At 43.4% G+C, this 24,464-nt stretch overlaps 1 protein-coding gene across 3 annotated transcripts in view; it reads right to left on the reverse strand.

The window, feature by feature from the left end:
* IPCEF1 (interaction protein for cytohesin exchange factors 1) overlaps window positions 1–1,904 on the reverse strand; it is a 180,932-nt gene extending 179,028 nt beyond the window's left edge. For 2 of the 3 annotated variants that reach the window (XM_025866361.2, XM_025866360.2), the window contains exon 1: window positions 1,758–1,904. In XM_025866361.2, coding sequence (XP_025722146.1) covers window positions 1,758–1,819 — 62 coding nt within the window. In that variant the 5' untranslated portion in view covers window positions 1,820–1,904. The remainder of the gene's footprint in view (window positions 1–1,757) is intronic. The other variant, XM_025866364.2, reaches the window with a different exon arrangement.
* Between the last annotated feature and the right edge of the window lie 22,560 nt (window positions 1,905–24,464).

Consider the following 24,464-nt stretch of genomic DNA (forward strand, 5'->3'; position numbering starts at 1 on the left):
GCAGACTGTGGGCAGTTGGATTTGTGACCTTCACAAACAACCCCGAAAGCTCAGAGTGTTATAATCACCACCTTACAGGTCCAGAGCTCATAGATTTTGAACAGATGGGTCTGACCCCATGTTTACGTTTTCTCCTGGCTATGTCAATATTGCTCTCCCAGAATCACCTCCACTCTACCGCCATGTCTACCCCCACCATCACCGCCACCATCACCACCACCACCAGCTCCAACTCTATACCACCACCCCCATCACCACCAGATCGCCACCCTTAGGGCTTCGTATCTCCATCACCACTTCTTTCCATCTCATTTCTATATACCCTTTCTTCTCTTCTCACCTTTATATTCTCCTCCTCTCTCGCTCCACTTTAACCTCCAACAAGCCTTTCCTTAAGTGTCAAGAGTAACAGAGAGAGAGCAAAAGCCACCCTACCACACTCGCCTTAGGGAAAATCCCCATTATTTATCTGTTCGACAAAAAGCTGACGGAGAGCATACTATGTGGCAGGCGCTGTTTTGAGCACTCAGTGTACAGGAACTTTTTTTTTTTTGCGGATTTTTTTCGACACCGAGAGCTCATTGTTTAGAATTTTCTTCATTTTCACATACTGTTTGCCGTATGAAACACACTTGCAAATTGCCAACCCATGTTGGTGTTACCAGTCCCCACAGCCTAGCCTCCATGCTGGCTGGAAAGCAGAAGTGAGCTGTTGAAGAAGGATCCCCGTGTCAAAAGGAAAGTCTCAGGCAATCATCATGAAGTAACTTCTTATCTCTTATTGCCACAGAAAACTACCACAGGAAAGAACTTCCTTTTTCCAGACTCAGTTGATGTGCATTTGCTTAATGCCGCTTGCCTGCAATAATTTACACACACACCCTCCCCAGAAAAGACTCTTGATACAGGAAGGAAAGGAAAGGAAGACAATTCGAATATCGATGAAAGGATGAGTACCTTAACAGATACATACACTGAAGTCCCTTCCCTCCTCACCTGCATGAAAGAAACCTGTATTCTTTCTGTTCCTATTTTCTATGTAAAATAATGAGTGGTAGAGGAATCAGACTCTGTCTATGACTGTGCACCGCCTAGGGCCATAGTAGGAACACATGGGCCCCTGCAGAAAAAGAAAATCCACTACTACAGTCGAAGATGCCTTGGTGTGTGGTAACTCTGACTCCTACAATTATATTTCTTTCCCATACACACAAAGAAAACCAAATGCTCCAGATGCACTTGGTAAAAACCTCGGGACCAACATTACCTAAGTTCTCATTTATATACAGGTATGATTTCAAGCCTGTGACTTTTTCCTAGGACTAAAATCCCATCCAGCTGCCTGCCTACAAAGGGGGATCCTCCACAAAGAGCCCAGCTTCTCCAAAGAAGGTGGCCACAGAGTGTTTCCCCAGGCAAATTCCTCAGGACCCAAACAAGTGCTAAATTGTGCTTTTCTAAAACAAACCCATGGTCCACAGTCCAAGCACCTGTCAATACCACATCCATTCAAGAAAGAGAAAAGCAGAATGAGTATACAACCATTCTCCCAGGGAATTAAAGAGTAATTTTAACACTGGACTTCCCAGCAGCAGGTTCATGAAGAGCTGAGCCAACATCATATCATCTCCCAAGAGTCACATTTTAAAACTCATCACCATTCTGAAAGAGAGAGTGCTAGGGTATCAATTGCTTTGCCACCTTGAAAAGCCAAGCAGTGACGCCTGATACATCAGCCAAGGAGTGATTTTACTTACATGCAAGAAAAAGAGAGTAAATCCAAGAGCTGGCTGGTTATCCCTGAGTTCAGAAAACTCATAATCCACTGAAGCAAAGGCTGGGATTCCACTCTACGCAGCCAACAGCTCTGGAGGCTCAGTCTACACAGGACTACAATTAGAAGCTGAGCACAGACTGAGGCTCTTTCGAAAGAAGAGGAAGTGTCATCTCTACTTCCTCAATTTTCTTGTTCTTCCCTCTTATTGTTATTGATCCCTTCTTCGATCCCCAGATCCAAGGCACCGCGCACGCAGAGCGCACGTGTCCTGTCTGTCTGACTTCGCTTATCCCTAAACACCACCCCGTGTCTTCGTTTCCAGGACACACACAAAACGTTACCTGGTTTTGCTTTCCTGTTTTGGAGGCAAAGAAGTGTACTTACAGGTACGGAGTGCGGGAACATTGGCAGAGCTGGTCTCAGTGTGTTCAGCGGAGATGCTGCTTGTTCATCACCCACCTCGTTTAGGCTCAATCTTATTTCAAAGTTCTCTTCGTTCTCTTCTCCAAACAGTTACAATGCTCTTCTCAACAGAGGCTAAAAGCATTTTCGGGTAAAAATAAGTCTTAGCCTGCCACTGTTTTGCAGCACAAATCATAAATTCTCAAATAGCAACACTTGTCTTTCCCCCACCAGGCAAGGAAATGACGGGCTGGGAGGCAGAGATGATTGAACTCCTCACCAGTCAATTCCGGCCCTCCCACCTCTCCTTTCCAACAGCAGCATCTTGCTTCTTGGGAAGAGTACAATCTCATTATATTTATACTCTGCTTTCAAAGAAAAGGAAACAAACCATTAGAATTGAGCTCGTGACCAAGGCAATCTTCCAGAATGTGGGAGCTACATCGTTAGCATGGGTATCAGTTATCTGATTGTGTTGACACTTAGAGGCTTAAAACAACCAACACCTATGACTTTAAAGCTTCTGTAGGTCAGATGTCTGGGCCCAGCTGAGCTGGGTTCTCCTGCTAAGGGTCCCCCACGGGCTATATACACAGGGGGGTCAGCCGGGGCTGCAGCCACCTCAAGGCTTGACTGGAGAAGGAAACTCTTCCCAGTGCAGTCCTGCCGTTGTTGGTAGGATTCAGTTTCTCACAGCTCTGAGACTGAGGGCCTCGGTTCACGCTGGCTGTTGACCAAGGCCACCCTCTGTTGTTTACCACATAGGCTTCTCTGCACAGCAGCTCAAGACATGGCAGCTGGCTTCACCAAAGGGAAAAAGCAAGAGGGAAAGGGAATGAAGGAGAGTGAGAAGCTCTCATTCCTGGTTAAAGTCCTACACGTGACCCATCAGTCCTGAAAATGGGCGCTTACAAAGGCTTTTCCCGGCTGGCGTCAGGGGGAAAGCTGCCCTCCCCACACCGGACTCGGTAACAGCGAGGGCACTGTGGTCTCTGAGGGGAGTTGCAGTGAAGGCCTTGGGGTCCCCTGGCCCATCATGCTCTTTTGTATACTTACATTCTCAGCCCCAGGTGTCTGAAGTGGGAAATTAAGGCAAAAACATAAATAAATAAATTTCCTTACTACCTACAGCCCACTGACAAGTCCTTGAAACAGGCAAAGTGACATTCCTCTAGGAACACAGCTGCCTCCACGTTAATACTTTGCTAAGGGCAAAAGGCAATCTAAGCCCGACCCCCAGGATCCTGTAAGTCTACTTTAACATATAAAAATTCTATGGAAACTTCCTTTATCTCTACCTCCCCAAGATACATGTTGGCAATCATCCCCCAAGCATACGGCTCACTGATATACATCTGAAGGGTCTCATGACTAAGGTTTTATTAGACAGTAATAAATGACCTTTTCCCAACAATAGCTAGCCTCCTCAAGGTCCTGGAAACCTTGCTTCCAAAATTCCTTAGAGACTTATGCTCTCCCTAACCCCCTCCGAACTTGAAAGTCTATAACGGGCTGCTCCTCATGACCCCAGTGCAGCCCTTCCTGCCCACGGGGCCTGTCCCTGGGCTTCAATAAAGCCACCTTTTTGCACCAAAGACGTCTCAAGAATTCTTTCTCAGCCATCAGCTTCGAACCCTAACATCTTTCCTATGTCGGTGTCCATTCCAAGATCTCTTATCTGGGACCTGAGGTCAAGGTCCTCTTTGGGTGCTTCCACTGAGGCCTCTTTATGCAGGAAGGAAGGGAAGCTTTGAAGATACCTTTCTGACTACTCAGTACTTCCTAGCCACCTCCCCCCTCCACACCCACTAGGGTCCATAACACGGCTGAAGCCTTTTGTTCGGGGCTCCCTCAACATCGAGACTACCCCCACACCTGTGCTCATCCACCTGACTCCACCGGCGCGCCATTCCATGGGGGAAAATGGAACGAGGGGAGTTGGTGTTTCCTCCAGCTTTACACTCTTGCTTCTGCCCTCATGGTAAGTGAGTAAAGCCTTAACTCTTTCAGTTGTGGCTGGTCGTTTTCATCAGCCACTCATCACCTCTACCTTGCCCAGCTCTGTTGAGCTCCTGACAGGAAGAGAGTGTGAGCAAGACAGAAGTCACAACTTTTATAACCTATTCTCAGAAGTAATATCCCATCACTTTTGCCACATTGTGTTTGTGAGAAGAGGAGAGATTCACACAGCGTGCACCCTCGGGGCAGGGATCACAGGAGGCCATCTTGCAGGATGAGATACAGTATGTAAAATTTTACCCAAATTCAAGTTGCCCCGGGGCCAGCCAAATGTTAACAAAAGGGAAAACCCTTCTAAAGATAAAATCACAAATATAGTCACACGGCTACGAGAAAATCTGAGACTTGCCTCCAGACATTATAATATCCTGCAGCCCACTGTACTCATTACCAAGATCATACTTACTGCTCAGACCTGAAAACCCAATGACCCTAATCATTCAATCTCCAAGACACGGACAAATTAACATAGAAGCAAACCCTATAATAAACTACAAAAACTAGAGTCTGCAATTTCAATCAAAAGAATAACTTTTCACCTAACCACAAGCATGAGAAGCCTCCAAGCAAACCCAGAGATTCCTCAGCAGGTTTATAGAGTCTCTTTAAGCATCCATCTCAATGAGATTCAAACTCCTCAACACCTGGCTTCTCTCCCCTTGACACTCAACAAATCTTCTCCCTCCTAAGAATAGACCAAGCAGGGCTTCATTGCTGGCTACAGTCTCCCCAACACTCCATGGAACAAAAACGTACTACTCCTTCCATCTTCGTTTGTAAGCATTTAGAAGGGCTACTTCCTGGCCTGAAACCACTGGGGGCGAGGAGGAAAGGGTCATTCTGGGTTGAGAAGTAAAGAATAGTAAAGAATCCAATTGACCTTAGATCTTCCTCATTTGATGATGTGCGGATAACAGCTGACATTCTAGACAGAAGCCTGTGGCACTGGATTTGCAGTTTAACTGGCAAAAGATGAAGGGCAACATTTTCAAAAGCCAAGTGGAGATCCTCTGTATGTCATGTTTTGTGTCTGTCCTTCTTCAGAAGTTTTTGAATTTACAGATTAAACATAGCCTACATCCCAACAGACGCCACGTCTCACAAACCAAATGTCAATTAAAAACTGTGTTAAAAATAAATAATGCCGGGACACCTGGGGGCGGGGGGGGGGGGGCTCAGTCGGTTAAGCGTCTGCCTTCGGATTCCGGTCACGATCTCTAGGTCCTGGAATCGAACCCCATGTCAGGTTCCCTGCTTCTCCCTCTCCCTCTGCTGCTTGAACTCTCTCTCTCTCTCTGTGTCAAATAAATAAATAAATAAAATCTTTAATAAATAAATAAAGCCATTGGAGGAGCAGAGAAAGCGAGGGCATATAATAAAGTTACTATTTGGTGAAAGTGATTGCCTTTGGGGAAGAGAAAATAGTTCGAAAAACAACCTGTCTCTGGTTGCAGACTTCCTCTCCGTTTCCTTTCATAAGGAGACAAAAATGAAATTGAATCTGTGGAGGAGTGAAAGGCTGACAAGAAGATGCTGTAATTCTGACCAGGAATAAAATGAAAGTTCTCTCAGTGGCTTCTTGTTTGCACGAACCTCCGTTTCGGGGCAATGCTGCCTCTTCTCCTCCCTGCCTGGACTGGTCCCTGCAGGGCTCTCTTGTGGGCGGAGCCGAAAGCGCCCGGACGCTATGGAAAGGACTTAGTGACTTCAGTAGCAGGGACTTGCTTCTCCTCAGGCTTTTCGACGCCATCGTCGAAGACATCCCCCAAAGGGCACATCATTCACAATTATGGGGCCGGGATTGGAGCCCCTTAAATTCCGCGAGCACAGATCACCTGATTGATAGAGGTGAAATAGTCCTCAAGGTGGCTGGACTTCCAGTTCAAGAGGAACGGATAACAGATGCTCTTGCCATTTTTCCTCCCTCCCCAGACTCCATTAAACGGATAGGAAAAGCATAAAAAGTATATAAGCCCAAAATAACAATGTTAACATTGGAGGAAGAGCATTAGAGCTTGAGAGATTTCAGCAGACTCCTGGAAGACGGAGAGACAGAGGGGGGTATGAAGTGTAGGAGGGCAGGAAACCAGAGCGTCCTGTCAGTAAGACTCCACACAGTGATAGAGAAACTGGCCATCTGTGCGGCAGGATCCCAGAGAGGCTCAGGACTCAGAAATCCAAGACAAGTCTGAAAATCTAGATAAGTGATGGGGCTGGGGCGATTAGGTGACTCAGTCGGTTGAGCCTCCAATTCAGGTCATGATCTCAGGGTCCTGAGATCGAGTCCCCGCATCGGGCTCCCTGCTCATCGGGGAGCCTGCTTCTCCCTCTCCTTCTGCCCCTCCCTACCCACCCCCACCCCCGCCCCCGCTAGCTTGTGGTGCACTCTCCCAAATAAATAAATAAACAAACAAATAAATAAATAAATGAAAAAAGGGAAGAGTGATTCAAAGTGTATAAGAACCTAGCCCCACCCCGGCCCACACTTCCCTTTCAAGGATCTCCATCAGCCCCCTCCCTTTACAGAGCAAGCACGGACCAGCCTGTGAGCAGCCATTCCCCCCCCCCACCCCACACAATATTGTGGAGGATTCATCTCTAAAAATAGTGAAATTATGCAAAGAACACAGACAAGGTATGTAGCTATGGGCAATCCAGAGTGGAAACTCCACATTCTAGCTATTAGAGCATCACCCAGCATGTGCTGGGGCATAACATCATCTCCCTGTTGGGTAACCACGAAATGTTGTAGAAGAGTGGGGGGAGTGGCCTTCTAATGGGTCTCTCTACAGAGATGCATGAAGAGCTCATATCCATAAAAATGAACAGGGTGCTAGGAAAAATAAGTAACCTGAGAACAAGAAAGAACTTTTGGATATTATAAATATGATTGCCAAATAAAGATTATCGTGGAAGGGTCAGGGGATAAATTCAAGTAAGTCTTTCAGGAAATAGTATTCAATGATCTCATCAAAGCAACTACGTAAAAGATTTCCCATAATAGAAGTCCATGTGTATTTGTTGGGCTCCTTGCTCATTGGGGAATCCACTTCTCCCTCTCCCTTTGCTGTTCCCCCGGCTTGTGTTCTCTCTCTGTCAAATAAATAAGTAAAATCTTTAAAAAATAAAAATAAAATAAAAAGTCACCCAAATAACTGACAGAAGCACTAAAAATGGAGGTTTGGTTTTAATGGGAGGAGAATAGAGGCAAGGCAGTTCTCAAGCAAACTAAACTGTCATCTCTTATTTCCTGAGGTTAATAGTTAGTGTCTGAAATTGATAAAGAGCATGAGGACAATATAGAGAGATCTAGAGAAGGAGAGGCGCCTGGGTGGCTCAATCGGTTAAGCGTCTGCCTTCGGCTCAGGTCTTGATCTCAGGGTCCTGGGATCAAGCCCTGCGTCCAGCTCCCTGCTCAATGGGAAGTCTGCTTCTCCCTCTCCCTCTGGCCCTCCCCTCTGCTCGTGCTCTCTCTTTCTCTCTCAAATAAATAAATAAAATCTTAAAAAAAAAAAAAAAAGGGAAGGAAGGAAGGCAGGAAGGAATCCCAAGGAATGCAAACAGGAGAGCTAAGGGGGAGCCTGCAGGCTGTGGACAGGGTTACAGCAGGAGAGCTGCTCTGGCCCAAGTCACCCCAGCTCTTTCAGCTCTCCGTCCTTCAAGGTTCAGCCCACAGATCACACTTACCATATTTTATGATGTTTATAAGCACACATGACATGTACCTTCTCAAGTCCCTGTCCTTAGACGGGCTCCCCATGTTTGGTTTAATGTTCTGATGTCACCCTTTCAAGAAATTCTTAATCATCTGTGAACAAGGAACCCATGTTTTCATTTTGAACTGGGCCCTGCAAAGTATGCGGCCATCTGTTTATACATCTGGCTGCTAACTGGACTGTCAGCTCTTTGAAAGCAGGGATGGGTCCTTTCTGAGATTTGTATCCCCAGGAACCAGTATAAAGCCTTCAGTAAATGGCCGTTTGCCTAACTGATACTTAGATATATTTTACTTCTGAGGGCCCTAATTTTATACTCTAAAATCCAAGAACATATAATCCATCTTCAGGAAAGCTATGGAGTCACTCTAACACTATCCATAAAACATCTCTGACTCATTCTCTGATGTCTGAAATGCCAAAATTATAATTTTACTCCCCCCCCCCGCTTTTTTTTGGAAGGCATTTCCTCCTCTTGCACTGTCAAATGTCTCTGGGAGAGGTAGTCTTTAAATTTTGCTAGTGAACCTTAACTGATATGAATTTGTCACATCCCTTCAGACAGAACCAGCCCTACCCCAAAAGAAGGCAAATCATTTTAAGTTCACACTCTGAACATATAACATGGAGCTGTGTTACTGATTGCAGACTATGTTGGTAAAACACGTATACAAATAACTCAAATAGCTTTCTGAGCCTCAGCCATTGCAAATCAGTGAGGCGAAGATTTCAGTGTTATATGTGAAAACATATCAACATTGACTCAAGATTTTTTTTGAAAGATACATTGTCTCCAACACACATAACATCATCTCTAATTTCTGCCTGAAGTATTTTTTTTACCGTTTCCACCAATCAGATATCAAAGCCCTTACCTGCTTATTTATTATTCAGTGTATTTATAGAATGTGTTTCTTGGGTGATGATGTGCTAGAGGACGTGCTAGAACCCGAGGACCGCGGAGCTAGGAAAGGAGGAGGGGTCAGAGACCCAAGTAGACAAGAATAGGAAGCAGCGTGGGATGGACGTGGCCCAAGATAAGGAGTAGGAGAGGTCAGAGATAGAAGGAAAGAATCTGGTTGGATCTACTTGAGCTAACTTCCCAGAGAGGAGAGTGCAGATGCTGATCCTTGGAGCCCACCTGACAATACCGACAAGAAGATGAGCCAGGAGATGACAATCCGTGTAGTGGGTGAAGGTTCAGGAGATCAGCAGGGTGACGACCAGCTCGGTGGTCCTCACTGAGCTGGTAGAGCCTCCTAAGGAGCATTTTGGAGGTTTGTAGGGGCTTTCGATTGTCACAGTGATTGAGTTGCTCCCCCATTTAGTTGACTGGGGGTGAGTTTCATGGGGGGAGGGGAGTTTGATGTCTCTCAGGACAAAAGGCAACCCTCATAACAAAGAATCGTCCTGTGTCCCACAGAACTTCAGACGTCCTCTTAAGTGTGACTAGTATGTCAGTTTTAGCCACCTGAGTCTAGAAACAAAGTATATTTTTTACTTGGCTTTAGTACCTCTGACATATCTAGGAATGCTACTGTTGTTACTTCCAAATTTATCTGGTAAATGTGTTTCATTTGGAAATTTGCAAAGAACTGCTCACCACTTCAGAAAAGCACAGGAAGCACTCACTGGCAGCCTTGCTTATGGAATCAGTCTGGTATCGATCTGCATCAATAGCTGTTAAATTCCCAATGATTTAGCATGTTTATGAATGTGGTTAGTTGAGCATGACTTCCAAAGCCAAATTTTTTTCAATAAAGTATCAAAACTATTTAGTTGAATACTGTCCTATTTAGCTTAACTCAAAACTTATACCTTATTTATTGGACCAAGTGTCTGTTTGATTTGTTTTCCTAGTGTGGTCATGTCTGAGCATTTACATATTAAAATACATATTACTTGGGGTGCCTGGGTGGCTCAGTCAGTGAAGCCTCCGACTCTTGGTTTCAGCTCAGGTCATGATCTCAGGGTCCTGAGATCAAGCCCCACATTGGGCTCCACGCTGAGACTCTTTCTCCCTTTCCCTCTGCCCCTTCTCTGCTCAGGCTGTCTCTCTCTAAAAATAAATAAACAAATACATCTTTAAAATACATATTATTTTATTATAAGCTCCTTTATATTTCATTTAGGACATTAGGAGTTAATAGAGGGTGTGCCAGACCTATTATATATAACTCCTTGAAGCAGGTGTTAATACCCCCATTTTGGAGATGAGAAAACTGAAGCATAGAGAAATTAAGTCATTTGCCTGATGTCTCATGGTTAACAGAGAGCAGAGCCTGAATTTGAACCTGGGCAAGCTAATGCACTTAGCCAAATTACCATATTGCATGATATTTGCTCTTTCTAAGCTTACGTATAAGTAGGTTATACTATTTATGACTCTCATTTCAAGATAGTAAACAGGCGTTTTAATATATATTCTCTCCAGAAAAGAGAAGCACTGCATCTGATAAGGTTGAGAACCACTGGTCAATCATCTTGTTCACTGATATATCTCACAGTGTTTAGCACAGAGTGGGCTGTCTGTAAATATTTGTTGAATGCGTGAGGGAAAGATGGAAGAAGTGAAGAAACACCAAAAGTGGGTATAATCGTTTTCCATTATTCTTGTAACAAATTACCGTAAACTTGGTGACTTAAAGCATCATAGATCTATCACCTTACAGCTCAGGAAGGCAAAAGTCCAAAATGGGTTGGCCGGGCTATATTCCTTCTAGAAGCTCTAAGAGAGAACCATTTCCTTGCTTTTTCCAGCTTCTAGAGACCACTGAATTCTTTAGGCCATCACCCCACATCACTCCAACCTCTGCTTCTGTTGTCACAGCTCTTTCTCTTAGTCTGACTTTCCCAACTTCCTCTTCTAAGGACCCTTGTGATCGAATTGGGCCCACCAGGATATCCAAAATAATCACCCAATCTTAAACATCTTTAACTTAATCGTGTCTGTGAAGTTCCTTTACCGTGTAAAATAACAGATTCACAGGTTCAGGAGATGAGAACATGGACATCTTTGAAGGACCATTATTCAGCCTACCAACAGTCCACCGGGATAGACTCTTTTTCCCTCACCTAATGCTTTTTTTTTTTTTTTTTAAGATTTTATTTTTCTTAAGCAATTTCTACCCCCAACGTGGGGCTTGAACTCACAAACCCGAGATTAAGAGTTGCATGCTCCACTGACTGGACCAGCCAGGCGCCCCTTCTCTCACCTAATTCTAATAGTTTATATTGCTTTTATATTCTGTAAGCAGCTAGATCTTATCCAGAACGTGAGATATGTTAATACCAACTGAGCCAAAGCAGGGGAGACATTAGGTTTTTTTCCCAGATCCCTATCTACCCTCACAAGTAAATCACCAAATTTTATCACCATAACCTAATAATTCCCAAATCCATGCCCTTCTTCCAAACCTGCCTGCCACCTCACTCCACCTTCAGACCTTATCCGCCGCAGAACTGCAGTACCTCTCCAGCCAGACTCCTCACCACAAGCTGGATCTCCCTAAAGCTATCCTCCATGATTCTGAGTTTTCCAAACATGCAAATCTGTCACTCCCCAGGAGCTGCCCATACACCTTGAAAAAGATTTGCTATAATGCTAAGCAGAACTAGTGATAATGGATATTGATTTAAAAAAAAATAAGTTCAAAAAAGAGATCCTATAATCTAAGTTCTGCTACTTCCTTATTTGTGAAGGATTACTTTGATTGGATTTCACCTGTTTCTACTACATGATTCAATTCTGTAAGGAAGCCCATTACTCTGGTCAGTTAGTGCGTGTGTAATTCACATGAGCGGACCCCACATATTTATAACATTAGCTTTCTAAGATCGAGAAGATAAATCACAGGAGTTTGTGATTGACTCCTCAGCCTGGACTAAACTGATCACTGCCACCAAGTGGCAAATGTTGTCATTGGAACGAACCTTCACGCAGACACAACAGCCTCTTCACTCTTTTCCATGACAAGAGGTAGATGCATAAGTAAGGCCATGAAACAGACCTCAGAGCTTTACTGGCCCAATGAGGTGCTATTTAGAACAGCAGTTTGTAAGATTTTTATGTCACAACAGGAAAAGAGGCAAAAATACTAGTGAGCTTCACCATAGAAGTTATTTTTAACTTCTACTTTCCACAGTCAGCTTTACAAAACACAGTAATACCTTGTTTACTTGACATCAAAGGGAATACGACAATCTGGAAGGTTATTTTCAAGGTAACTCAAGCTACGTCTTTTAAGAATTAACGCTTATTTTTACAATTCAACCATCTATCACGGACATGAATAGGTGCCTCCCTGCAACAAAAGTTCGAACAAAATGACGTGCCCGTTTCTCTCGGTGCAGTGATGACAGGCCGGTGGCTCCTGCCACGTCGCATTGTAAATCCTCCACTGTCCAGGGTCAGGCCCAGCCTTGCCGGCACAGAGACTCCATTTTGTCCCTGCCTTGGGGTTTCCTGGCCACAGGGATGCTGACTTATCCTAACCAAGTAACACACAAAAACCTGAGAGCAGAGGTAGGTATTCATTTGAGATAAGAAATACAACATATGAGATATTGACATTAACCTGGCTACTCTTTTCTGAACATTTTCTGAAGCTGTGTCAGGGGTTGGGGGGCAGGGGCAGGAGGAAAGAAGAGGGGGAGCCATAGATCGCCCTTAACAGAGAGGAGCAGAGAGCTGGGTTCGGATGGCATTTCTGCTCCTGTTCTAGTTCATGTCGCTTAGCAATATGCCCCCTTTTTCTGAGATAAATTGCATGAGTCTCTGTTTCTTGAGAACAAAAGGATGAGCTAAAAATACTATTAAACACGAGAGTCCTTAAGGATGATGTTTTGTTTTTTATGTACACTTTTAATTTTGGAGCACTTGAGAATTTTTTGTTATCGTTTACATTTTTGCTATTCATTTCTAATTTTTTTACATAATAGTAAGAGAAGGTAAGCTGTGCAATTTCTTTGTAAAATAGATTTATAATTCTTATTGTTCAAGTATATGATTATTGTATATCTTCAATGAACACTTAAAAAAAGGTCAGTTCTCTGTATTATAAATAATTTATATCTATTAATTCAACTTTCAATATATCTCACTGCTCTTAACTCTGTCTACTTCATCTACTTGATCTGTCAAAGACTGTGAGAGGTATGTTAATTTCTATGGCACTTGGATATTTGTCAATTTCCTTTTATATTTCCAGTAGAAGTTGTTTTAAATGTTTTAAGTTCATGTATTTGGGCTTATACAGGTTTTTGACCATTACATTTTCCTTGAAGATTGTACCTTTTATCTAAAATGACACTCCAGCGAAATGAAAATCAAAACCGCAATGAGATACCACCTCATACCTGTCAGAATGGCTAGTATCAAAAAGACAAGAGATGACAAGTGTTGGTGAGGATGTGGAGAAAGGGGACCCTCATGCATCATTGGTGGGAATGAAACTTGGTGCAAACACCATGGAAAACGGTATAAAGGGTCCTCCAAAATTAAAAATAGAAACACCATATAATCCAGTAATTCCATTACCAGGCATTTACCTGAAGAAAACAAAAACACCAATCTGAAGAGATGTACGCACCTTTATGTTTATTGCAGCAACAGCCAAGTTATGGAAGCAACCCAGGTGTCCATCAATAGACGAATGGATATAAAGAAGATGTGGTAAATGCATACGATAGAGTATCACTCGGCCATAAAAAAGAATGAGATCTTGCCATTTGAGACAACATGGATTAACCTAAAGGGCATCATGCCAAGTGAAATAAGTCAGACAGAGAAAGACAAATACCATATGATTTCACTTATATGTAGAACCTAAATAACAAAACAAAATACAATGGGAGCTTATCAGAGGGGAGAGGGAAGGAGATGGGCAAAATAAGTGAACCGGGATTAAGAGGAACAAACTTGCAGTTATAAAATAACTAAGTCACAAAGATGAAGAATACAGCATAAGGAATATAGTCAATAATACTGTAATAATGGAATATGGTGACAGATGGTGACCGCGCTTGTCATGGGGAGCACTAAATAATGTATACAATTGTTGAACCACTATGTTGTGCACCTGAAACTAATAAAATGTTGTACATCAACAGTACTTCAATAATAAAAATTTTTTTAAAGGAATGTTACAGGGAAATAAATAAATGACAGTTTGTCTTCTGCTTTTGCCTGGAAATTTCTCTTATCTGAAATTAATATTGCCAAATCCTGTTTTCTTTTGTCTGTATGACTAATCTTTGCCTATCTATTTTTTTTTTTTTTTATTCTTACACCTCCAACTAATTTCGTTTTTGATGTTTTTGGTTGTTGTTTGTAGCTTATAGTTTGGTACTTTATAAAACCATGCTTTAAGATTTTGTAGCTGCTTGTGTTTGTCAAAACTGCTGCGCCTGTTGTCACCTTGCTTTCTGCTTTCTGTTAGTCTGTGTTCCGCTGACGCTCCACGTTGGGGGGGCTAGCGCACGTGACTAGCCCTAAGCCAATCAGAGAATTCCATCTGTTCCAAGCTGGTCCAATCAGCGAGATACCAGCCTTTGTACTGGAGTTCTCAGGAGAAGATTCTCTTTCATGGTGAACTTCAACTTGTCAAGGTATGAGGTCAGAGCTGCTAAGACCATCCCGCTGGACTGAGAATGAACCAACACAATAGAAAAAATAGTTGAGAGGTAGAAAGAAACAAGACTCCCTGAGGCTTTGTTCAAACCCCAGAATTCAGCTGTACTTGAAGAGAAGTCTATGTGTAGGCCGAGCACTGTCCACCAACTTCCTGCAATGATGGAAATGTTTTATGATTTGCACTGTCCAAGATGGTAGCCCCAAGCTACACTGTGACTATTGAAATGGGGCTAGAGCAACAAAGGGGGTGCCTGGCTGGCTCAGTCAGAGAGCATGCGACTTTTGATCTCAGGGCAGTGAGTTCAAGCCTCACATTGTTCGAGGAGCCTACTTAAAACAAACAAACAAACAAAAACAATGTGGCTAGAGCAACTAAGGAATTGATAAAGACGGTGCATTAACAGAGAAACACAAAGATTAAGCATCTTGATTAAAATCACAGAATTTGTGTCAGGGCCAACACTGTAACCAGATCTCCTAGAATCTACTCCTGTACTGTGAATGTATGAGCCGAGATTTGTAGCAGCGAGTTAACAAGGCAGTAATGAGGAACTAAAAAATAAGGTCTATATTTGATGTGTGGATTTCTGACCATTTCTTTTCAGGTTTGTATTGCTTATGTTCACTGGCATCAAATATAAGTCTTTAGAGCTAAGTTATCTCTAATTATACCAAGTATAAAGAAACTGTTCTTACTATGTTTCTATCTGTAAAACTTGATGGGCTGGATGTGAGGGTGATCTGACTGCAGCACTTGTCACCCCATTGATTGCTAGTGTTCACTCAGCTGATCTGGCTGGTCAGGTGGGGATTCCCTTCCTCCCTCATGGGGCCATGTGTGTCCCTCCCGAAGCTGGGTGCCCTGTCCAAGAAGACATCCTTTCCCGATAGAGGAAGATCTTCTTTGGTCAAGGGTATATGAGTAGCTGAATATACCTGCTAGAAACTTGAAACAAGTCTCCAAGTCCATTTGTAGGAGAAGGCGGGGTAGTCTAGCTTCCAAGCCTCCAGACACATCCATAAAGCACTGCATGTGGCATTCTGCCTTTCCTTTTTTTTTTTTTTAAGATTGATTTATTTATTTAAGAAAGAGAGTGCGCGCATGAACGGGGGGGAGGGGCAGAGGGCGAGGAGAGAGAGAATCTCCAGCAGACTCCCTGCGGTGCACAGAGCCCAATGCTGGTCCCAATTCCGGGACCCTGAGATCATGACTTGAGCCAAAATCAAGAGTCTGACCCTGAACTGACTGCACCACCCAGGCGCCCCAAATTCTGCCTTTCTTAAAAACAACACAAAACTGATGTACCAATTGTTTCTTAAGATATACTTAAGACAGGGCCCTGTTTAGAAAACGTTAAATAATTCTGACTCTGTATTTTAATTCCTACTTTACATTGAATATTTATTCTGGCATTTAAAATTATAAGATGTGAGGTGGGCCAGGAGCAAATGGTCAGGAAAGAATTCTTGAGACATTCTCAGTGCAAAAAGGTGTTTTTATTTAAAGCATGGGAACAAGACCTTGGGCAGAAAGCTGCCTGGGTTTGAGAAGAGATTGATTATATACTTTTAAGTTGGGGTGGGGGGAGATATAAAGGAAACTTCTAAAGGGATTTTCATATGTTGCAAAAGATTTACAGGATCCTGGAGGTCTGGCTATTGTCAAGCTAAAAGGCCAATGTGAGTTCCTTGAGGATATCGTTCTCTGCCTGAGTCAAGCATTTGTCAATGGGTTGCAAGTTGTAAGGACCCTTAATTGTAGCTCCATGTCTTTTGCCTTTGTTCTCTTCATCAAGATGGAAAATGTGCCTCTTGAAAAAAGGAGTCATGGAACAGCTTCTCGAAGCTTCTTGCCAGTATCTGATGTAAAGAGTGTACTGTGAACCTTGCATCCTACTCACTGTACTAGGAGGACGATCCTGTCAGGAGAACAGCCTGGTTCATTTTCCCTTTTGCACAAGCACTGTCCGTTACCTTTTGCCTTTCTCCTGCTTGAGTCTATTTAGAGATTTTTAAAATATTTTAATAATATTGTGGTATATTTGGATTATAATTCTTGCTAAAATGCCAGCTCTCAAATTTGTTCACACGTAGCTAGTAACTCAGGAAATTTCTGGAAATTTCAGGCAATTTCTGAAGACCCAAATAGTCACCTATGACCTCGAACAGATTATGCTATTTCTGCCTCAAAAATGTCCTAACTGGGTTGCCAAGAAGCCAAGAAATGCACCTAGCAGCCAAAATCGAAATGAGCTAAAATGTAGCTGAGGGGTTTTTTTATTTGTTTGGCCATGACATTTCTGATTTAAATTTTTGCAGACCCAAGTGAAGGGAGAAGATTTTTACATGTTGATAATCATCAGGAAAAAAATTGGGGAATCAGAGCCAAACCACCCAGTTTTAGACCCCAGGCTGCACCAGTCAGAGGGCAGAGAAGCAAGAGAAACATGGACCTCCAAAAGACGGTTCTTCTCTGCAACGTGGGCAGAAACACCCAGAACGAAGTCATGCAGCTCACAATTGTAGCAAGTTCTGTAATGAAATTTCCCTTAGGGAAGAAATGTCTCCTTTTATCATCAACATTCTTGCGATAAGACAATCTAACCCTGGGTTGGTTTTTTTTTGTTTGTTTTGTTTTGGTTTGTTTCCCCCCCCCCCCCCCCCCCCGTTTTTGTTGTTGTTGTTGTTATTGTTGCTGTTGTTCCCCCCTCCTTGGTTTTGCTTGTGTGTTTGTTTAAGATGTGACTACTGCTCTGTTTCAAGGGGAAAACAACACCAGAGCATCTGCCTGAAGGCTCACTGCTCTCAGCCTTGCAGGACCCCTGGGCTGCACTACTTTAATATCCTTCCACACGGCAAGGAAGGAACCAGACACATGCTGAATTCACAACACACCCCCTAAGCATCTCCAGTGAGCGTGAGGCAGAACTTCGGTTCCCACCAAAGGAGTGTAGCTCCCCGGCGTCTGTGTGACCAACATCAGACGCCCTCCTGCGGGGCGGTCCAAGCATCTCTCTCTCTGGAGTCTGCGCATCCTGCTCCGGACGGGAGTTCACCAAGAGACTCTCCCAGGCCCCGGCGGAAGGAACACAAAGGCTGAGAACCCTAGCTCTGTTTGAAAGATTGAGTTCCAACTAAGATTTTTAACTAAAAGGCCTTGACTGGCAGCAAATACGTTGGGGGGATAAATTAACATAAAGCTGAGGGTGGAATTCAAGATCACATCTGTAAATTTCACCTCTGTTTTTGAAATTAAGGCTACAGCAAGGCAAACAGTATTGGGATCGTTTTTGACCCAAAGAAGGAAAAAGTTTGGGGAGAAATTGTGTCAGGTATTAACTCAATCGGTAAGAGTAGCTTTTTGTGCATAAACTTAAAAGTTTATATTAGGATGATAATATGTAGGTGGCTTTATTGTATGGTTGTTTCATTATTAGAAAGTAAGAAATAAAACCCATCCAGATGTTGTCCCTATATACAGGTAGCCCACACTTTGCGAGGTTCCATTATGCATGACTTTGTTATTTTGGCTTAGTTAAATGACACGAGTCGTGCAGCAACATGGTACAAACTGCAGTGACTGAAGTACATTAACTGTGAGAAACTGATTCAGTACAAACTGCTGCTGGCCTCTCAGCCCCTACTCACTACATAGTAACAGATGCAGCTCATGATCAGCGAGATCACTTCTTCCACATCTGTCAGTGATGGGCCACCGTGCATCCGTTATTCCGTTCACATACAGCCAGCAAGGTGTGCACAAAAAGGGATAATCGAAGGCATCAAAATGAAAGGGCAGCAAAGAAACAAAAACTAATAAGGCTGGAAGTAAATTTCCAATCAAATAAATGTAAGTGAGGGGCGCCCAGGTGGCTCAGTCGGTTAAGCTCCGACTCTTGATTCCAGCTCAGGTCATGATCTCCTGGAATCAAGCCCTGTGTCGGGCTCTGGGCTCAGCAGGGCGTCAGTCTGCTTAAGGATTCTCTCTCTTCCTCAGCCCCTCCACCTCCCGATCTCTCTCTCTCTCTTCCGCTCTCTCAAAAAAATAAATAGATCTTAAAAAATAAAATAAATTATAAGTGGAGTTAGAAAGAAACAGCCAACCACGGGACTGTGGACACTGCCCTCACCCTGAAGACTATGGATAGGCAGCCAGAGGATTAGTGAAGGTGAGGTTAGCCACATAACTGAGGACGGTAGTTGTGACACAAAACATGAAGAGGTCCTAAAAGAAGTGATGTGGGCTAAGTAAATAGATAAATAAAATTGTGTTAAAGAACTCTGAGAGATGTTTCCCATTAAAGCACAAAGGATAAAATGTCGGAGGCTGATTAAAACTTAGGAACAGAGTATGAGCAGTTTCAAGGTCTAGGAGTGATTCGAAGAAGGCAAGCACTGGACAAAGTATTTTTGATAAGTTTTTTACAAAGAAATAAAAATACTTTAATTCTCAATGTTTTTAACGTTCTAAAGTGGATGATACTAAATACATATCAGTTTTACTATTTTTTTTATTTCCTTATACATTTATAACTGACAGGAAGAGAGTGATGTTTTGACAAAAACTTTCAAAGTTCACAGAAGAACCGTAATTTTGCCCCTTGGTTATGGGAAGTGTCCGCCTGCACAGTCGTACTAATGGTCCTGTACTACTACGCAAAGCAAGGACTGTCTACTCTATTTTATTTTTTTAAAAGATTTTATTTATTTATTTGAGAGACAGAGAGAGAGAGAGAGAGAGAGAGCACGAGCAGGGGGAGGGGCAGAGGGAAAAGCAGACTTTCAGCTGAGCAGGGAGCCCCACATGGGGCTTGATCCGGGGACCCCAGGATCATGACCTGAGCCACAGGCAGATGCTTAACCGACTGAGCCACCCAGGCGCCCCTGTCCACTCTGTTTTAAATGGGAACATGAATTCCAGGGTTTTGACCTCTTTCTGATGAAATTTCTGATACATAGGCTCTTGATGCGAATTCCCAAGGCTACCTCACCTTGTGTCTACCTTCCATAGCCACATGTCCCCCAAAAAGAAAAAAAAATGAATGGTCTTAGCATCATCATGCCTTTAGCCAAATTAACATATATACTATTGAAGTCAAAATGCCTTTTTTGCCCCAGGGCAAATGCCCCCTCATTATTTCACATATAAAAAAGACTATTTCAGAAACTGCCCCGTGGTGATTATCAGCAATTCAAAGACAGAGTTCTAAAACCCTGGGTGTTCCCCATAACAAGCACTTTTCCCATGGCAAGCTGAATATACCTGGAGTACAGCTGTCATTTTCCTGCCAGTTTTCGGCCTCAAAATAAGGGATATGCGGGCATTTGTCCCCATAGTCTAGGCTCACATAGGACATGTTGCACATATCATCCTTTTAGGTTGAATAACCAGCTATTCACTCGAAAGCCTTACTCTCTCACAGCCCAGGGCATTCACAGAGCCATTTCCTCTCTTAGAATGCCTTCCCCACCCCCACTATCCGATTGCCTAACTCAGAGACTGTTTATCTTTATACCCTGGTCTCTACCACAGCGCCTATCAAATAGTATGTGCCAGGTAAATTCTGTTTTGAATGAATGAATGAATGAATGAATGCTCGAGTCTCACTTCCAGCAGCACCTCCTCTGAGAAGCCTCCCCCTCCTCCACCAAATGGACCACAGACTGGGCAACTCTCTCCCCTGCACTTGCACCTTCGTATCTTTGTCCTGATCAATGCTCTGCTATCTTTCAAAAGTAAGTTGAAATCAGTGTCCTTTAAAAAAAAAAAAAATGCTTTCCTGGGTCCTCACTACCTCACTTAAAGTTCAGACTCCTTGGTTGACATTCTCCATTTATATTATTTATTCCTTCACTCAGCTAGGATTTATCAATCACTGGATGTGTGATGAACAAGTTGAGAGCCCTATTCTCGAAGAGTTACCTGCATGGACTGGCCGCCCGACAGATGCACAGATAATTGAGGGACAATTCAGGGAGCTCAGGGACAAGGGTGTACACGGTGTATTTTGATAGCGGAGGGGAGGGGCATCTAATCCATTTGGAGAATGAATAGAAAGGAAAACTTTTCCCTGACAAGGCATTGCTGGACTGTTTTAAGGATGAGTAAGAATCCGCCCACCAAAGAAAGGTGAAGGGGAAAGGGGGCGGGCATACTTTGTTTACATATACTTGATGTATCCGGAGACATAATGTATTCAGAGATGATGCCCCAGCAGTACAGAGAGAGCTTCATCACTCCTGATGGCTTGGTAGCATCCCATTATGTGGATGCACCTAGTTTGTTCAACCAGTCTCCTGTTGATGGACATTAATATTTCTCGTTCCATTATCTGCTATAATAAGTCACGCTGCAACGAATGACATCGTGCATCTTTGTTGCGTTTTGTATTTTTACCAGTTGTCACTTTGGGATAAATTCCTAGAAGTGTATATATGTTAACTATACTGGAATTAAAATTTTTAAAACATGGGGAAAAAATTCCTAGAAGTGTGATTGTTGGACCAAAGGGTAAACGGAGATATAATTGTGCTAAATATCGCTAATTTGTAGGGGTTGTGCCACTTGCATTGTCATTAGCAATGTATGAGACCAAAAGGCAATTTATAGAAAGATGAAGAAAAAGGTGATGGAAAAATCCTGGCCTCAGAAGCATACTCCAGCGGCATCCATGAGAAAGGACAAGTTCAAAAATGTAAAGCATTAGGAACTCAGAGCTGTAGAGGCTGAATCATAAAATCAGAACATTTATTTCAATGGATAATGAGGTGCAGAGGAATAAACAGGCTTCTTACTATCTTTTGTCATGCAACAGAACAAACCAAATACACCACCTCTCCTGAAAACTGGGGAGGAGGGGGGGTGTCTTATCCATCAGGTGGGGGCAGTGGAAGGAATTAACAGCACATTACCCCTTATTACCAATCCAGGGTTCCTCCGTTCCCCAGCTTGATTTTTCCATTCAAGTGAATCTCACAACTACAAACTTTTTCCGCCCCCAAAGTTTTCAAGATCTTTACCCTCAGTTAGAGAGACCTGCCATACTCATTCCTGCTCCTCTCCAGACCCTTGGGTCCTAAGTTTCTCTGAAGCAGAATTGGTCAGGACAGCTTGAAAGCTTAGCAATGTGAACCAGGTAACTCAACTGCCACACCTGATCGCACCTGCCCGAACCCCTAAATCTGTTTTTTGTTTGTGGGGGACAGGTAAAGGGGGCAGATGGTGTTGTTTTATTTATCTGCCTATCTATATTTGGTTTAAATAAAAGAGCTACATATACACGTAAATACAAGCACAACCCACCCCTGCAACCAGAATATGACAATAGCCTTAAAGCTCCCTGGGTGTTGCTACTTGATCTGGTCTGAAGAAGATGTGTGTTTGCATTTGCGGAGAGTTAGGTGATTCCTAGGGCCGCTTTTGCCTCCTTTAGTCCTAATGCGTTGTACCCACAAGGCTTAGGCTCCACATCCAGGGCTGAGGTAAGAATTTGCCTTCGGGCACACTTGCCTGTCCTTTCCACTCATCATTCTCAGCTCACTGGTGGAGGTCCTGCCCATTCTCACAAATCCAGCAGTGTGTTATACAAAATCACCTTCACCGTGATTAGTGCAAGATTTAGTTGTGCTGCAGCAGGAGGGCGCTCTGTGGTACCTAGCAGCCCGGACTGCTGTGAGTGGAAGTCTGTAGGGCATAGTCCTTGCCTCTGATCTTGAGATGGTATCTCTTCTTTGCTATACTCTAAGGAAGGATTACAGCAAATCCTATTTTAGGTGCCACTGCCCCTTAAGACTTGGATTACCTGTGACAGTTACAAATAGTTGGTAGTGGTTACCTGAAATTGAGCCTTGAAGAAGTTGGGATTTTTTTCCCAAGCACTTCAGGAATGCAAGGTCAATCTCCACTGCGAGAAGGCATGTGAGCGACAGTCTCACAAGAATTCAGCCTCGACAGCCTAAGGTCCAAAATCTGCATTTTTCAGATGAATGTATATTTTCACTCTTCAAGGATTAGTCCTTGATTACCCAGATCTACCTTTGGAGCCCTTGTCGTTAATAAGGTTGTCAAGGTCATGAGATCGAGCCCAGTGTCTGATCAGGCTCTGCTCTGAATGTGGTGTCTGCTTGGCGCTCTCCCTCTGCTCCTCCCCCTGTTTGCACTCTCTATCTGTAAAATAAATAAGTAAAATCTTTAAAAAATAATAATAAAATAAAATCTTAATAAAAAAAGAAATTTGGGGATGGTCAATTGGGTGGCTAGGGATCTCATGTGAGGTTACTGTTGGGATGGCAGCTGGGACTATGGTCATCTGAAGATGACAAGGTACAGGATCCACTTACCAGTTGGCTCACTCACATGGCCGGCAAATCAGTGGTGCGTGTCCTTACAACATAGCAACTGGATTCCCCCACACTGAGTTGTCTCTTCTATGACCTACCTCTATGACCACCAGTCACTCACTGTCGTTCCCACAGAATTGCCATTAGCATCCCAGGTCCTCTCTATCCAGTGTGCTAGGGAATCACCCCGTGGGATGATGGAGAAACTACACACTTGGTGTTGGAGATCATCGGAGGTCTTCCTGCAAGCTGAGTACGATACCCGGCAAATATTTTTCCTTTGAAAGAGGTATCAAGCCAAAGGTCCCCAAAGCCTGACCCTTGTTAGTTTGTGAACTACTCCAGTGTGCTGAGTAAAGAGCAGAAAGTAAGCTTTTACGGTTCCTGTGCGGAAGAAGATGATTTCACATTTTTGCAAGAAATCTCATAGCTTTGGGGCTTATCGCCTTACATCTTTTTTGAGATTCCAAAAATGAAATTGCATTTTTATGGATTAAAGAGTGAGGAGCAGCAGAGCAGAGAGAAACAATGAGATCGTGGCAGAAAGTTGTTACTCAAATGTTCCTAAGTATTCCTCCTGAGAGTCTTTTGGTTTAGTAATTTTCCACCAAATAATAAGCTCCATTCAGTAAAAATGTCCTTGCCTTTCTCCTTCTGACAGTAACTGTCATCATAGAATAATGGTAGACTACACTTTATTTTGTTTTGCTTTGCTCTCTAGAATGCTTGATATGACAGCACCCACAGAGCTTCTGGAATTTCCTCAAAATCTTCCAAGTCAGTGGAAAGCCATAAGTCTAATTATAAAACAAGGTTAGCCTTGTCATTGCTAGGTTAGCAAGCCAGAAATCTGAAAAGTTCAAAAAAGCAGTGGCTTAAAAATCTTTACATAAAACTGTGTTTAGTTGCCCACCCCCTGAAGAAGGAGGGTTCTTCAAGGTGCATCAATATCACAAAGTAATATTATCGAAGCTCTCTCCTCCTCCTGAGTAATCAAATTCAAAAGATACTTATGAAAGAATCTATCACCAGAATATGCCAGATATTTTTCTAGACCTCCAGGAGCTATCAAGAAAGCTAAGACCCTGCCCTCCCAGAGCTAGCAGGTCTCTGCTCAGTGTGGGAAACCTCTTATACCCGGTGTGGATTTTCATGACACCCCCCCCTTTTTATCAACTTGTAATAAGACATAAAATCCAGTGACACAGAGATTCAGTTTGGAGACCTCTTCCTTAACACTTTCTCTTCTCCCCCACCCGCACCCCCTGCTTTCCTGGGAACAGCACACCTGGAGGAGGGGAGGGGCAAGCACCTGGCTCTGGGAAGGTTTCTCCCTCCAAATCTGATACGTTCGTTCGGAGTCTCATTCGGTATATCTCAGCCCCCAGGGATTTACACGGAAGGAGTGTGTCCAGGGCTCCACAGCAGCCTTGAGAGCTAGGAATGTCTGTCCTGGTGATGGAGGATGGCACCCTTTCCAGGAAAGATGCCTAGGAGTGGGAGAAGCAACGGCTTTTTCAAATGGGCTCTCTGAGTTGAATCCAGCCTAGGAACTTTCTTCTTTTTCCCTGAGGAA

This window comes from Callorhinus ursinus, unplaced genomic scaffold (assembly GCF_003265705.2).
Source record: "Callorhinus ursinus isolate GAN/ISIS: 27379988/994484 unplaced genomic scaffold, GSC_fseal_2.0 scaffold6, whole genome shotgun sequence".
Classification (NCBI taxonomy): domain Eukaryota; kingdom Metazoa; phylum Chordata; class Mammalia; order Carnivora; family Otariidae; genus Callorhinus; species Callorhinus ursinus.